This window comes from Hesperophylax consimilis, chromosome 6, assembly GCF_061612785.1.
Source record: "Hesperophylax consimilis isolate HC1 chromosome 6, BYU_Hcon_1.0, whole genome shotgun sequence".
NCBI lineage: Eukaryota > Metazoa > Arthropoda > Insecta > Trichoptera > Limnephilidae > Hesperophylax > Hesperophylax consimilis.
This window is the reverse complement of record NC_142841.1, coordinates 2,349,284-2,365,343: the sequence shown is the minus strand read 5'-3', so window position 1 is coordinate 2,365,343 and position 16,060 is coordinate 2,349,284. Positions and strand designations below refer to the sequence as shown.

General features: G+C 33.8%; 1 protein-coding gene across 1 annotated transcript in view; it reads right to left on the bottom strand.

Moving 5' to 3' along the window:
* Positions 1 to 2,436: 2,436 nt before the first annotated feature.
* The window catches only part of Csgalnact (Chondroitin sulfate N-acetylgalactosaminyltransferase), a 315,839-nt gene continuing 302,215 nt past the window's right edge, over positions 2,437 to 16,060 (bottom strand). The window contains exons 8-9 of the mRNA XM_089632739.1: positions 10,710 to 10,857; positions 2,437 to 3,201 (exon numbers count right to left, since the gene is read on the bottom strand). Coding sequence (XP_089488865.1) covers positions 2,995 to 3,201; positions 10,710 to 10,857 — 355 coding nt within the window. The 3' untranslated portion in view covers positions 2,437 to 2,994. The remainder of the gene's footprint in view (positions 3,202 to 10,709; positions 10,858 to 16,060) is intronic.

Sequence of the window (16,060 nt, the reverse complement as noted above, 5' to 3'; positions counted from 1 at the left end):
TAATTTTTTTGTATTTATTTTCATTATCAATTTTTTCTATTTACAAATTTCTTATTATATTTTATTGATGTTTTATCAATGGCTTTCAGTGCTAGGCTTTTGATTTACAAAAGCTGTAATCACGCACTCTAACGACATAAATTAATCATATATTTTACTGAACTTAATCAAATAAATCGAACATCGATGTCACATCAAATAAAACGAAAACATTTGCGCACCATTTTAAATTCATAATAATAGTATCGCAAACACATGAAAAATAAAGTAACATAATAATGAAAAGAATTGGGAGGCTGCAAGTGCATGTAAGGATTACGCCAGAACCAAGAAAGTTGCTGCAGAATGATCAAGAAAAAATATTCAAAAGATAATGTTTACACCAGCAACTGTTTAATAAAAACATTTTTTTTAATACTCTTCTTGATCGGTATAAAAGTAAGTTATAAAAATTTGTCTGAATTCTTGTCACTATCAGTTCCAAATTTTAAAAATATCGCTTAAAGACAAAACGACCCCGAGCTCATCAAATTACAGTTACAATCGGTCACAGACGGACACACAACCGAAATTAGTATATTTGATGTTAATAATATTGATAAGTAACTCATTTTAATCGATCGAACGTCTCGGAATGAAAATAAATAATTGGACAAGCTTGTTAACTAAAACCTTAATACACTGGTTTCTCGGTTTTACACACCAGAATAATTTCATCAAAGTCAAAAACTCGACAAAGTTTTAAGGAAGTAATTGTTTGACACTTCTGCAGAAGGTGGGTATTGCCTTCATTTCAAAAACTTTACGTCCTTTTGTCTAAACCAAAAAGAGAGCCTTTTGTTGGAGAAGAATAGAAATTAATCATAATCAGACAAAGACTTTTAGAAGAAACATCAAAAAAGTTGAAGCTTCTCTTAAATTTAATTAGATTGCGATTCGACTGGATGAAATTTTATTCTAATATTTCTTATGCGTCCAAAGAGTGAAATAGGATCTTCTTTAACAGGAATACGCAAGTGTTCGATAGTCATGTTGTGCACTCAGGTCGCAAACAATATATGTACACCAGTGCGTACACCTTGCTACTGAAATCACGAGACCCGCATCGCCACCAATTGTTGTTAATTTCTCAAAAAATCAAACCTAGAATAATTTCATAACCTCGCTCACATGCTGTAACTGTCATTTTGTATCCTGTCATTCTGTATTGACTGTTTTGTTCTTATCGATGATTTTAAGCATACGCATGGTTACAAAATGACTGACAAGAGTGATGCAATGCGTAATGTGTTGACGACGTGAATCGAAACAACTTTGCCCGGCTCGTCGCGGGGAACCGCCGTCGCCGACGAGTTTACAAAACGAGACGTGAGCCTATGTACGAACCTTATGGTCGCCAAGATACTTGAATCGTTGAGTATCCTTGTGAAAGAAGGGCTTTAGTTCATGCGCAACAAACAAAAATAAAAAGAATTTCCGGCATTTCTCTAGAGAAGGAAACTCAATGATTGCTTCTAAAAAGGAATTCTTTATCGACGCATATTGTTTGAGTGTTTTTATATCTCGGAAGGGCTAACTGCGAATGCTTTCAAAGAAAATTAGATTGTATGGTCTCCCCACGTTAGTATTATCTCATTTTCCTTTGTCTTTTTATATCCATTTCAAAATTATTCCGAACTACCACTTTAAGCAGAAGAAACTGCGATATTGGGTTATGGGCTGAAAAAATTTCGGTTTTCTTCGAACATAGCAAAACAATAAGTATGCATTATTAATTAATTATACAAAGGTTCATAGAAAAAAAATCAAATAACTAACGTGGGCATCGCGAAAGGGTTTAGTAGGTACATAGTTCCACTTGATAATTTGAATAATTAATGAAATCTTAACAAATAAAACTTTTTGGAAAATAAACTACAATGGAAGTAAAGGTAAAACATAATAACAGTATTATTTATAAATTGAAGTAATAAAACCGAAAAATTCGACTTTATGATTAATATTTGTTAGGTTCGTGGCCGTGAACGATGTGTACCCAAATTTAGGCCACATCGCTCTGTAGCCCTTGAGCGATTGTCAACTAAATTTAGGTAGATTATTTTTGCCAATGAAATTTTTTTTTTTTAATTTTTGCAAACATTTATGTTTAGTCGCTAGTTTGATTCGGTTTTTATCGAGTTCCAAGAGATGGCAGTAGTGTTCCTTTCCTGGAATTATTCAGAAATTTTAACAAAAAACCTTCCGGCCAGTGTCAATTATTTTTTTCGAGCTCGAATATACCGTCGTCATTTAAAATGCAATGGATGTTTACTATACTCAAGTTATGTTACATATTATATCAATGTGTTGTATGCTTTGCACCAATTCAATAAAGTTTTATTTCGAATCGAAATTAATTGTGTAATCCAAATAACGTGGCATCTTTTGAAAATTTTTCTGTTGTCTCAAAATTCAAATGAATTATAAATTCATTTAATTAACTACGCTCCAAGAGCAGGAGTTTATGAAAACTTCATGGAAGCCACCATTCTCCAGCAGAATATTACATGATCCTGATGATGCCATTAAATATGCAAAAATATCATCAGCTGAAAATGAAGAGTTTGAGAATCAGGAGATATTCTAATTAATCAGGTTTACCATATTAAGACCCTGGTTTTGTGATGCTGTATATCTTGTTATCACCCAATTTCCTTTACAACAGTCAACCAAAATCAACAAAAAATGCAGACTGTCTGTCAATACATATGCCTTAATGATGGGCACTGCGAGGCTGTCAACATGTTGGAAGAGGAAGTGTAACACTAATTATTACCTCCAAAATCAATCATAATGATGCATACTATAGTTACAAAACTCATACTCATATAATATTATACTAAATTGAAAAATTGCTATATAACACAACTGCCTCTTATTCTCCATCATCACAATGAGGGCTGATATTTAAAACTCGATCTTCCAAAAGTCGCTACTGTGCGGCTGCAGGTCCGATCAGGTAGCCGAAGGGCGGGCGCCTCCCTTGGCTCCGGGGCCAGGGGCGGGCGCTAGGGCGGGCTGGTTGCCGTGGGCGACGATGTCCTCCCGGAAGGCCAGGAAGCCCAACTGGGCATGCGAGGCCTCGTTCAGTGCCCTGGACCGGATGCAGGCGCGGTATTGCTCTGCGGACAGCTTCTGGCTTCCAGAGCCGCCGGAACATACCTGCAACAAATTTGATGTGGATATCATTTTTGATTTATTCAAGTCCACGATGCTCGGCACAATCTTTGCAATTCTTAATCTGTCTGGAGCCAGTGGAAATAAAGTTTTCTTAACTTGGGAGTCGTTGTTAGGCTAAATGGTTGGAAAGTACTATAATAGATGTGGTCAGTGTTTTGAGTTGTGATCTGTTATCTATGACATTGCATTTGTTGTCAAAATTGTATATTTATTCCGACGTTGCCCGCGTTATACGCCGAGTTTTTCTAAATCAATTGTAAACAGGAATATTACAGAAAAAATCAAACCAACGCCTTCCGCCCGTCACAGATACAGATATTAGATGATAGATATGGAACATCTGAAGAGTATGGTCGATAAAAGCGTTGAACTGAGATTCCATCCTGAAAAAGCTGAAAAACGTTCGGTTTTACATAATTTACAATTTATTTAAAAATCTTTAAAACAATACTATCGGAAAAAAACACTGGTTTCGTTGAAAGTTCAATCAATTCAAAGTGTTAAGTTATTACTAAGCCACATGACTGCTGGATTGAATTATAAGATGTTTTAACACGTAATACCCGGAGGTTGAAAATGAAACACATGCGGCGGTGGTGGGTCCAGATTGACCCGGCTGAAATGATGAAATTAAAAGGCTTTTTATGCATTTTTCGTTCATATTCTTACTTTTATATGATATTATTGTAGTTCCTCATTAACTCATAACATATCCCCTGTGTTTCTTGTATGAACATGAAAGTTTTAGAAATTAGTGTTCCGTAAATTTTGCGGTTCGTCGATATACAGCGGCGCGGACATCCCGCGCAACAGCTAATCAACGACTGAATCGAAGACGGCCCCGACGGCCGATGCGGGTGCCGGGCGATGGTCAGGGGAATGAGGAGGGCAGCGCGGGAGAGGGGGACAGGAAGCGTTCGTCAGCGGAAACAAACATTTTTATTTCTATAATTATTAAAATTTTCGATGGTGTGCATTTACAAGAATATCGTGTATTATTTAAAATACCAGAAATAAATCACGTATTTGATAATTTCCTTGTGGCTGTACCTCTAATAGAAAGATGTGTAAAGAGAAAATAAATTCAATTTATAGCCATATTAAACGATGATTGCTTATGCAAATATTAGAAAATATTATATAATGGCATTCAAATTCAAGTTGAGTATTTACTTCCTCACACATTTATTTGTCACAATTAAAACCATTGAATGACACACATTAAAATATACTAAAACTTTTATTTTTCAATATAACAAATTTAAATTAACAATTTTCATTTAAAAAAAAGGAATAAAAGCAATATTCTAAATACGAAAATACAAAAATGATTCGACGATTAATAAAATTTATATACATACACAAAACACCAAATGGATTTATTATTACAAATTCAGCGGCAAAATAATTATATAGCACTACCAATTATAAAAAGTTTAACAGTTTTTTATTAGTTAAAATATATTAAAAATGCTAAAATTCACAAAAATAATTCATCGATATATTATATCATTCAATAAATGTCATCGAAACGTATATTGCTAAAAATATAGCGGAAGCGATCTCTAGATAAAGCGGAGGGGAAAAAATGCTGCCGGAATAAATCCTCGGTAGTCCAAAGTTCGCTTAGTTCTAACTTTCGGCCGTGATTTCTTCCTGAAGCCAAAAGAACTCCAAAAAATGCATACATTTCTGTCTTCGTAATGTTAGGAAAGCTGGAATTTTTCGGATTGAGCTGACAGAATTTATTCGTATTTTCAATAATTTCCTCCACCATTTCATGTGAAATAAACAAATCAAAAGCATCTCTGATGGATACTATGTTCTGGCTACCGTTTTTCAATCCAGGGGTAGAAGAAATAATGTTATGGCTTCTGGTACGTAAGCTGGCTGGTTGCGCAGAATTCCATTGGAATCCGGAATTCGACACGTATAAATGTTGATCTGCAACGGATTCATTCGAATTTCCTACACTAACTTCATTATCACTTCCATTTCCACTTTCAGATATTTCCTCTAGTAATATTTCTTCCGGATCACTTTCAAATTCTGGATCTAATGTTTCGAATTCCAAGTCGCCATCATCACTGATCTCACTGTTCGAACTGTTAAGTAGCTTTTTGATCTCATTATCAGATAAATAATTTTGCTTTGCCATTGCGTTCGTACGCTACGAAAAAAAAAATTAAACCAAAGTAACAAACAAAAATCACAATACTAGAAATGTGCCCGAATGGTTGACAACATCTGCGCGGGACTTTGAGAGACAAAGACGGAAGGACAGAGCGAGAGATATGCTGTTTCGTCGGCTGCTCGAATTCAACTGAGAAGAAATGAGTTTTTGCGTGTTTTTAAACACAATTATTCTTATAACTTTTTTAAAACGTGTCCGATTTTAATCATTTTTGAGTCGAAATATGGGTAAATATTTGATGAAAGAATAGACAAAAGGAAATTAGCCTAAACGAGATATTTGCGGCAAAATCTTTTTTTTTAAAAACACTGGGTCAAACCAGACCCACCACCGGAGTCGAGGTGTTTAAAAAAATGAATGAATTTGTTGAAGCGACGCTAAGGTACCTATCCTACTTTGAAAAAGCTCAAGCAAAAATTCAATCTTTAAACCGCTGGGATCGTGTCACGTTTAAATTTCTTCCCCATCTCCTTGCTATTCCATAATGCAGTTGTGCAATCTCCCATCCCGGGATAATGCAAGCGGGTGCCCATTTTTCATATCTTCATGATTTAAGATCATTGAATATTGAATTTAATATTTAAGTTCGAGCTCAAAGCTTCCCATCTCGCAGTCTAATAGATTCCCCATCCTCAAAGAAATTTTGCAGACCGTTTTACTTGAAATCAGATTGAAGAATATATTACATTATCTCATCTGATTTGAAATAATGTGAAGTTTTAATCATGTCTGCAACGCTCGGAGTGATATTAAAGCTTAAGCGATTTTGGTAACCGTTTGAAGTTGGCAGATAATATGTTGAATTTGAAAATGACAGTATGACGAAATTGAATGGATATTATTTGCTTTGTCGCCTGGAAATAAAATCGCACAGCAAATGGAAGCTTAATTATTTTTCCCACGAGGTGATTAGTGACAGTACAAATATGAAATACACAAATTTGTGTTTTTGTTAGGAGAATTTTATCGGTTTATATATACGCTGGATACCATTGATTTAGTATATGCTGGATACCGTTAAAGCGCACAAATAATTATAAAAAAACTGCGTATCAATTTAAAAACAATGAAGAAATCTGTATCAATCTCCAGGGAAGCAGAATGATGTATTTTAATAACCAATTTTTAGGTTCTTAATTTGTGTTTAGTAAAAAAATTTATTAAAATAAACTAGCCTAAAAACCTAAATTCAATATGTTAAAACATAGCGTAAACAAAACAGCTAAAATATACGGACTATTTTGAGTTCATTGGTTCTTAGTGTGGGTTAGTAAAAGTAAAATAGTAAAAATAACATACAAAACCCAGTAATTTTGCATGCTGTAATGAATTATTTTGCTTCTCCCGAGACTGAACTAGTTATTCCTCAATAAAATTTTGTTTATTTTTTAAACGTGAAACCGCACAAAAGTCCCAACTGTTTCCAACCTTGGCTATTCAGAATGGGTAACTAAACACGGCCAAAGACATTTCAAGCAACCTTTTAATTCTGAATGGTGGTCTTACACAAGGGCGATAATGAGAGTATCTTCCACTCTGTCTTCCTCGCGACACGGAAGGTGACGCAAATAAACTATATATTATTTTTAAATAGTAAATTGTGAAATAACACGAATTATAAATAACCTTACCCCTCGACTACGGAGGTCGTCAATTTAACCACTGACCAAATAAGACCATCAATGAATTGAAATAATAAGGCAGTGTTTTTAAAATAATTTATGTTTATATTAAGGATGTGTTGCGTTTATGGAATATTTATCAAAAAATCTTCTGAATATTTACAAAATGTATGGCACAATATATGTTGAAAAGGCATCATCTCAAATTTTTGGTAATTTACAAAAGCTTCGTAACGAAGTAGAACTGATCTAGAAATCCCACTTAGAAATACGTATCTATGACGTTGGTTCTCTGGGAACTCTGGGTAACTCTGGGTTCTTTTATTATTTGGAATATGAAGAAAAGGTGTGAATACTAAGAATCAGGTGTGGAGTTTCATCAATGAGAGGAGCGAAAAGGTTATTCAGCGAAGGTTATTATGGATTTATCACACCTGTCACGTCAAAATAATAAATTTCAGAGATGGCCGAGACCCTGACACGCCCGACCTTCGTGGGAGAACTCCATCTCCACATTTCCCCCACCCCAACTAACACAAGGTGTCGTCGTCGAAATAATAATTTATTTATTTATTTTTGTAAGAAACAAACAGCTTTTATATAATATGCAGTGATAGATATAAATATACAAGTTAACTGAAGTCAAGCCACAGAAGTTTCTTATGTTAAAGTGCATTAGAAATGAAATTTTAGTTTCTTAAAATTAATTTGGTGTTAAAGGAAGGGGAGAGGAAGAGGAAAATAGGAAGAGGATATGAAGAGGAAAATAGGAAGAGGATAGGAGATGCTGCCGATACATTCCATACTCTCATATTAATAATCGATCGTACGCATTACTTCATATCAATATTTCTTTAGGTTATTACCAAAAATGTCAATGCTGTAAAATTTTTTTATATAGTGTGCACATATACGAGGAATTGGGGAATTTTTTCGAATGTTTGTTCTACACGAGGGTAGATAAAATAAATCAGATTGTCGGGTTGATCTAGACGGAATATGAAAATTTATTAAATTTGTAAGTTCTGGTGAGTCCAGACCGTTATTTAGGATTTTAAATAATAAGATTTGATCAAAAATTAGATGTCGTGTTTGGAGGGAGTTAAAATTATAAAATTTAATGGATTCGGTATAATTTGAGAAGTGTAAGTTTAGTTTATAATTTATGTGTTTAAATTTTTTTTTGAATTCTTTCTATTCTTTCGATATGGGCTTGGTATAAAGGAGTCCAGATCGGTGTACAGTGTTCCAGGTGCGGGCAAATATATATGGTGTAAAGGGAGTATAGAGTGTTTATGTTGTGTAAGGGTTTTGCTATGCGAATTATAAATCCCAAGATTTTATTGGCTTTGTTAATGATGTCATCAGTGTGTTGGATAAAGTTTAATTTAACATCCAATGTTACCCCAAGGTCCCTGATATAATTTACTTCATTGATATGTGTGCCGTTTAGTGTGTATACATAGGATATTTTATTTTTATTACGTGTAAATGTTAATTTATTGCATTTTGCGATGTTAATAATAAGTTTGTTTAATTCGCAATAGACAAAGAGACGATTGAGGTCCTCTTGAAGTTTAATGCAGTCGTTGATTGATTTAATAACTAAGTATATTTTTTTATCATCTGCATATGCTAGGTAATTAGCATGTAAAAAAACATTTGTGAATATCGTATATATACACATTAAATAATAATGGGCCTAAATGAGAACCTTGAGGTACACCGGAGGGCACAGAGAAGATGCTGGATTTTGTTCCCTCAACTAAGACACTTTGAAGTCTACTCCAAAAGTATGAAGAGAGCCACCGGAGTAAGTCACCATGGATGCCTAATTGTTTTAATTTTTGAATTAGAATGAAATGGTTTACCGTATCGAAGGCCTTAGAGTAATCAGTGTAGATTACATCTACTTGGTTTCTATTGTCCATATTGCACGTTAAATATTCCGTAAAATTTACCAAGTTTGTAAGTACTGATCTTTTTTGAAGAAATCCGTGTTGTTGGTTTTGTATATTACGAACAATTGTTGTGTAAATTTGATCGTAGACAATTCTCTCAAAAAGTTTACTAAATACCGTGAGTATTGAGATTGGGCGGTAATTTTCAATGTTAATTTTTGACCCTGTTTTATGAAAAGGGATTATAATAGCTTCTTTTAACTTTGTGGGAAATTTACCTTTTTTTAGTGACATTATAAATATGTTAGTTAAAGGGTAAGAAAGATTTGTGGCACATTTTTTTATGAAATATGGCGAGATACCGTCACTACCAGCACCCTTACTAACATCTAAATTTTTCAGGTATTTATTGATCATTAGATTGTCAATATTTATGAAACCAATTGAAGAATCATTATTTATATAAGTAGAACCATCGATTGTGCTGATATTGTTTGTACCCATATCGCTTACGTAGGTGGACTGAAAGTGTTTAAAGAATAATTGAAATACTTGATGAGCGCTGGTGCCTGATTCGTCTTTAAGGTGCATGATTTGTGGGATGCCAGTTGTTTTACTTTTGTTTTTAGCGTAATTCCAGAGTATATGTAATTAATAATATATGATATTGAAAAAACTTTGAACTCTCAAACAGTGAGGTTTGAAAGTGCACAATATTTTTTGCATGAAATTCCGTTAAATTTTTATGTACCATGTCAAAGCTACTCAACTAGCTCGCAAAATAATATCTCGACAATGGCATCCATGAAGCATAGATTTTGATGTACCATGTCAAAGTTACTCAACTAGCTCGCAAAATAATATCTCGGCAATGGCATCCATGAAGCATAGATTTTGATGTACCATGTCAAAACTACTCAACTAGCTCGCAAAATAATATCTAATGGCATCCATGAAGCATAAATTTTGATTTAAAAAAAATTATTTGTTGGTGAGGTATCGGAAATAAGTTTAATAATGTTGCGAGAACTATGCAGGGAAAGAGCATTGCTTTGTTTTGAATATTGAAAAAGCACAAAAGTAATGGCATTATAAATAGCATTGTTGGATTAATGTCCTAACTGATATTTAAAGCGTGTTGTACAACCAACCTTATGATGCCAGATGTGGAAGATGCCTAAGTCCGTGGCGCACACGACTTCATGTATGAGCGCACGTACTTGAGGTAAAGCATCACATCTTCATATCTCAGTCAACGATGTCCTCACTGATATAATGGTAGTTAAAGCGCGCTGTATAACCAACCTTAGGATGCCAGATGTGGAAGATACCCGGGTCCGTGGCGCGCACGACTTTCATGTGCGAGCGCACGTACTTGCGGTACAGCATCACGTCCTCGCCTCCCCTGTCAAGGATGTCTTCACTTATCTAATGGTAGTTAAAGCGCGCTGTATAACCAACCTTAGGGTGCCAGATGTGGAAGATACCCGGGTCCGTGGCGCGCACGACTTTCATGTGCGAGCGCACGTACTTGCGGTACAGCATCACGTCCTCGCCTCCCCTGTCAAGGATGTCTTCACTTATCTAATGGTAGTTAAAGCGCGCTGTATAACCAACCTTAGGGTGCCAGATGTGGAAGATACCCGGGTCCGTGGCGCGCACGACTTTCATGTGCGAGCGCACGTACTTGCGGTACAGCATCACGTCCTCGCCTCCCCTGTCAAGGATGTCTTCACTTATCTAATGGTAGTTAAAGCGCCCTGTATAACCAACCTTAGGGTGCCAGATGTGGAAGATACCCGGGTCCGTGGCGCGCACGACTTTCATGTGCGAGCGCACGTACTTGCGGTACAGCATCACGTCCTCGCCTCCCCAACCAACAATGTCCTCGTCGAAACCTCGCACTGCCAGGAAGTCAGACCTGCGGATAACCAAATATAGTAGATGAGGGACAGATTTAACATTATATGGACACTAAATAACATTATCAGACCGACAAACATCTCAACATTTAACAATTTAATTATAAAAAGTTTAGAAAATCAAGGATATTTTGTATTATGCACTTGCATTGATTGCAAGTGAAAAACTTGCAAAAATCTGCAATATGTGATACAACTTTACTTGGACCATGACTCAATTAATTCATAATTGGTGTAGCAAAAGTGATGCAATTATATTAGTCACGATCAAAGTGACCTTGAAAAATGAGGCAAAAGGTGAAATATAAAGGCAAAATTTTCTTTTAATCAAGTTTAAAAAGGAGTTCATTAAGCTTCCCTTTTTTGTTTTTAATAAAGTTTTCCTCTGTACAGTTGGTGAGCTAATTTCAGGCAGGATAGTCATCCGTGGTTCGGTTATTTCTGAACATGCCACTGAGCCTGAACCTTTAACAAAGGGGCTGTGTTTAGTGGCTGAGGCGAGATAAACCTCCGGCTCTCTCCCTAACACCTTCCCACCCCCTTTATCTTCCCTCACCCACCCTTAATCAGAGGCGCACGTGCCGAAAATGTTTTTCGACATAATTAGGTTTTTTGAACCGTGTGATTTCAGGTACACGCCCACATGACGACACGTTAAGAACTGCGGAAAGAAAACAATCGAAATTTAAGTCAACATTTTCTTATTCCGTTCATAGCCTTTGTAAGGCATTTGTAAAATTATTATTATTTGTGTGAATCGGAAAAAATGGTCTCTTCCAATAAGTGAAAGGTTAAAGTAATCAAATATTCATTTAATTTTGTACTTTAAATAGCGTATTATGAAACTTGATGTAAGTGTTTTCCCCTGATTATTTCTCCTGCTTTCCAGAGAAAACATTTTCTCAAATGATTTTCTGTTTATTTTTGTAAAGCACCATTAAAATCCACCCTTGTTAATTAATTTCATTTCCATCATTCCAGGAAGTATTTTTTTAACTACAGTGGAATTCTAATAATACGGCAGAAAGTAATTAAATTACATAACAGAGTTTGCAAAAATAAATAAAATGATTTGAGGTTCACTTATCATAATTTTTTCTCTATTTACAAACGACTTAATTTGTTTCACAATTCAATTACACTAGACATATTTAATCTTATTTTATCAAGATGATATTATAAGAAATAAGTACTCTAGAATTACCTACCTTGTTTTCAGAAGAAACAAAAAACCTTTAGTGACAGATATTTAAGAAGTGTTTTTCTTTCAAAGTCATTGTCAAACATCGATTGAGAGAAGAAAATTATTGGTTCGTCAAAAAACCTAAATGATTATCAAAATATTCATACAATGTTGTTATTATGCGTCCATATGACAGATGTACCGCTTTCTGAAGGCAATTTCGTTTGATATTGCGTCGCTCGTAAAATAAATACGCTAAACAGATGTTTATTTCCAAACAAAATGTTGTTAAAAATAAAACATAATTTCCACAAAATTATCAGTGAAAACAATAAAATGACATCATAAAATTCCTTGATTTAATAGCAAAAATTTCCTCGGTTATAAAATCAAGATCGTAAAAACGTATGTGGGTGTAACTTTATTTATTTTCCGAATATTCATGATTACAATGAATTATTACCTACTGGTCGTATATTTCTAATATGGCTTGTAAAATAAAATAATTGCGTTATATTCTCACTTACTTTGAATAACGATTTTATTTTATACCGGGAAAATACAAAAGGAAATATATTTTACCGTGCGTATAACGTATTTTGTGATAATAATAACAATAATGTTTGGTTCGTTTTAGTTAGAAAATCCCCTCAATGCAATGATATTACAATACAAATAGACACGTTATTATCGGCAATAACAAGCACTATTATGTTTCCAGTAAATTTTTAATTCAAACCGTAATGCGTGTTTATGGATGAAATAGATAAAGGGCCGAGCAGCGTTTACGTACTTAAAAGTTGCGACGAATTACTACATTCCAAATAATGTGTATGACTGAGATGGCATAATACGCTTACTCGCTTACAATAAGACGAATACGGAAAGATGAATGCGGTGACTTAATGCTAGCAGGTTGTCTTTCTTTTTATGTTTGATATGTTCGCTATCTAACTTTATTTTATTTTTAATTATTGAAGACATATTTTTAACTATTAAAATCCCAAAATTTAGGCATAATTTATTTTAATAACCTTCCATTAAATTTTAAAAATATCGAAAATATTCAGGAATTTCACCTTAAATTAAGAAATTACCTAATTATTATAAGTCCAAAATACGTTTACTACTTACATCTAGAAGTAATATTGTTTAAATCTTGTGTTGTTTCTTTATAAATTATTTACCTTAATACTAACATGTACATAATTGAACTAGAATTCCCTCACCAAACACAAGAGTCTCTTTATGGTGAGGAAAGGCTACTTTAATTTCTATTGTTTTATATCTTTTTTTATCCTGTATACTTATCTATGTAAAAATATATTTTTTCAAATATTAAATTTAAAAAAAAAAAAAAATAAATATAAGTGATTTTTTAACAAAAATTTGTAACAGGTAAAAATAAAAAGATACGGTCGCATCTAGGAACGGAACCCAGGACCTTCGCCTTGCCGGGGCGCTGCTCTACCAACTGAGCTAATGGGACCCTATCTCCTTCGGTCATATTTAACTGTATCATACTACATTTTTTTAAATTAATTTATATAAATAGCTGTACCCCGCCACGCGTTGCTGTGGCTCAGTCTGTAGAGATAGAGAAACAGATGGCGCTGTTTAATAAATAACCTGTTTTTACCACACAGGTGACATCTGTATAATATAGGTACACAAAAACATACGCGTGTTGTAATGCAACGTTTTGTCAAAATTTCAAAGCAATTGGTTAAAAACGAACACTTACATTTTTATTTATATAAGTATAAATAATTAAAATTTAAGCCCAACAGGCTCATTCATGTTTTACCGATGATTTTCAGATAAAATATTATTTCGTATTACCGATGATTTTCAGATAATATATATTTTGTTTTACCGATGATTTTCAGATAATATACTATTTTGTTTTACCGATGATTTTCAGATAATATATTATTTTGGGTAAGTTTTTAGATGTTCACGGCCAAAAGCATTTTTGTTGTTTGTTTTTGGGGTGTTATGCCGTGTTGCGCTAACTCCTTCTTTAGCCGACGTTTCGATCCGGTAGATCCGAAGATCTTCGGATCTACCGGATCTGCCCTGATGATGGACACTGCAACGCTGTCCGAAACGTCGGCTAAAGAAGGAGTTAGCGCAACACGGCATAACACCCCAAAAAACAAACAACAATATATTATTTTGTTTTACCGATGATTTTCAGATAATATATTATTTTGTTTTACCGATGATTTTCAGATAGTGTATAATTTTGTTTTACCGATGATTTTCAGAATATATATTTTTTTGTTTTACCGATGATTTTCAGATAATATACTATTTTGTTTTACCGATGATTTTCAGATAATAAATTAATTTGTTTTACCGTTGATTTTCAGATAATATATTATTTTGCTCTTTTTTCATGTGTATTTTTGCTGATTCATTTATAATGTTTCAAATTATTACTGGTATTTTTTGTAACTAGATTTATCTACTTTATTATATTGAACAAGTAAATAATATTTATTCATTAAAATCTTGTATAAGTACTAGCTCCCCACTTCACACTCTCAAGTTACATTCGAAAATATTTATCTATTTATTTATTTTTATTTATTTTTTTATTATTTTAAAAGAAAGACAAACTTTCCCGGGTTACGAATAACCTAACAATATTTGAAAATCTCCTACTACTACCACAGTAAGCTGAAAATATTGCTTGTGTTGTGGTGGAGGACTTAGCCAGCCGAGGAATTGAACACACTACGCCTGAGTGGGACCCGAGCGCGATGTCAACTCGGCCACCGACTAATTTGATTTATTTAATTAATTAATAATGTTATGTAAAGCATTACTAATTTAATTTTATCTTTTATTTATATCTTCAATAAAAAATGATTTAAATCAGAATATTTTCGTATGATTTGGAAAAAAGTAAATATGTAGATAGGCTGAAAAATAAATATCGAACACTTTGAATACAAATAAGCAAGTAGTCTAAATGCGATTCCATTTAAGCCCCGGCCATTGGTGCCGAGGTAATCTCCTTACGGGGGGAGGCACCGGCCGTCAGCTGACTCGGCTAAATTGACTCATTCAATCCGACTCATCCTTCTAAATTTCCTCGTCCGGAATGAGTCAGTCAACCACCCCTTCGCCTCCTACAATCCCTACCCCTTCCATGGCCGACAATGCCTATTACTACCCCTCGCGCACGTACTATTATTTCATTCGTCAGCCTTTTTCATTATTTAAAAAATACAACCCACAATGTGTTATATTGAGTAATATTTATAATTTATTAAACCACTTTATTCTACTTAAACAGCTCTCCATAGTGGAAACCATATTCACATAAAATTATTGCGAAAGCTCTGATAATAAAAAAATTCTAATTAGTTACTAACTGAATTTAAGTGTAATTTTAAAAATATCAAATGATTATGTCAAAAATTGAAGTAAATTACCTCCATATGATATAATAATTTGAAATTTGTTTGTTATTTTTTTTTAAATTGGAAATTGGTATTTGCGGAAGGTATTTTATAAATTAAATAAACGTATCGACGTGAACATGTCCACAGGAACGAAATAAGGTAATAGTGTTCATTTCCGCAGGGGCGCTTAAGTCAATTAAAATTACAATACAATATAAAATTCTCAAAATTATTATAAACAGCAAGAACAAAATATTAGGAACACAGAAATATAATTAAGTATTTCCATTTGATTATTATTATAAACGTTTATTAGTCAGTGGCAATAATATATTTCCACTCGTGTCTAAATATTTTGTGCGTGCACCTTAACCGACTGAATTACGTAAAGATAGTTCTTCATTATAAGAAATTAAAAGAGAAAGAGATAGTTTGTACGTTACATTTTGCACGTTTTCACGAAATCTTGGAACAAAATCTTGAAATGAATCTTGGATAGCGCAACATTTTTAGAAGAGTTTGTTGTTAGTGTGGAGGGCCGTGAACTGGTTTTGGACACAACCGAACCTCTTTTAGAGCAGTATTAGTTTTGGTTCAATAAAC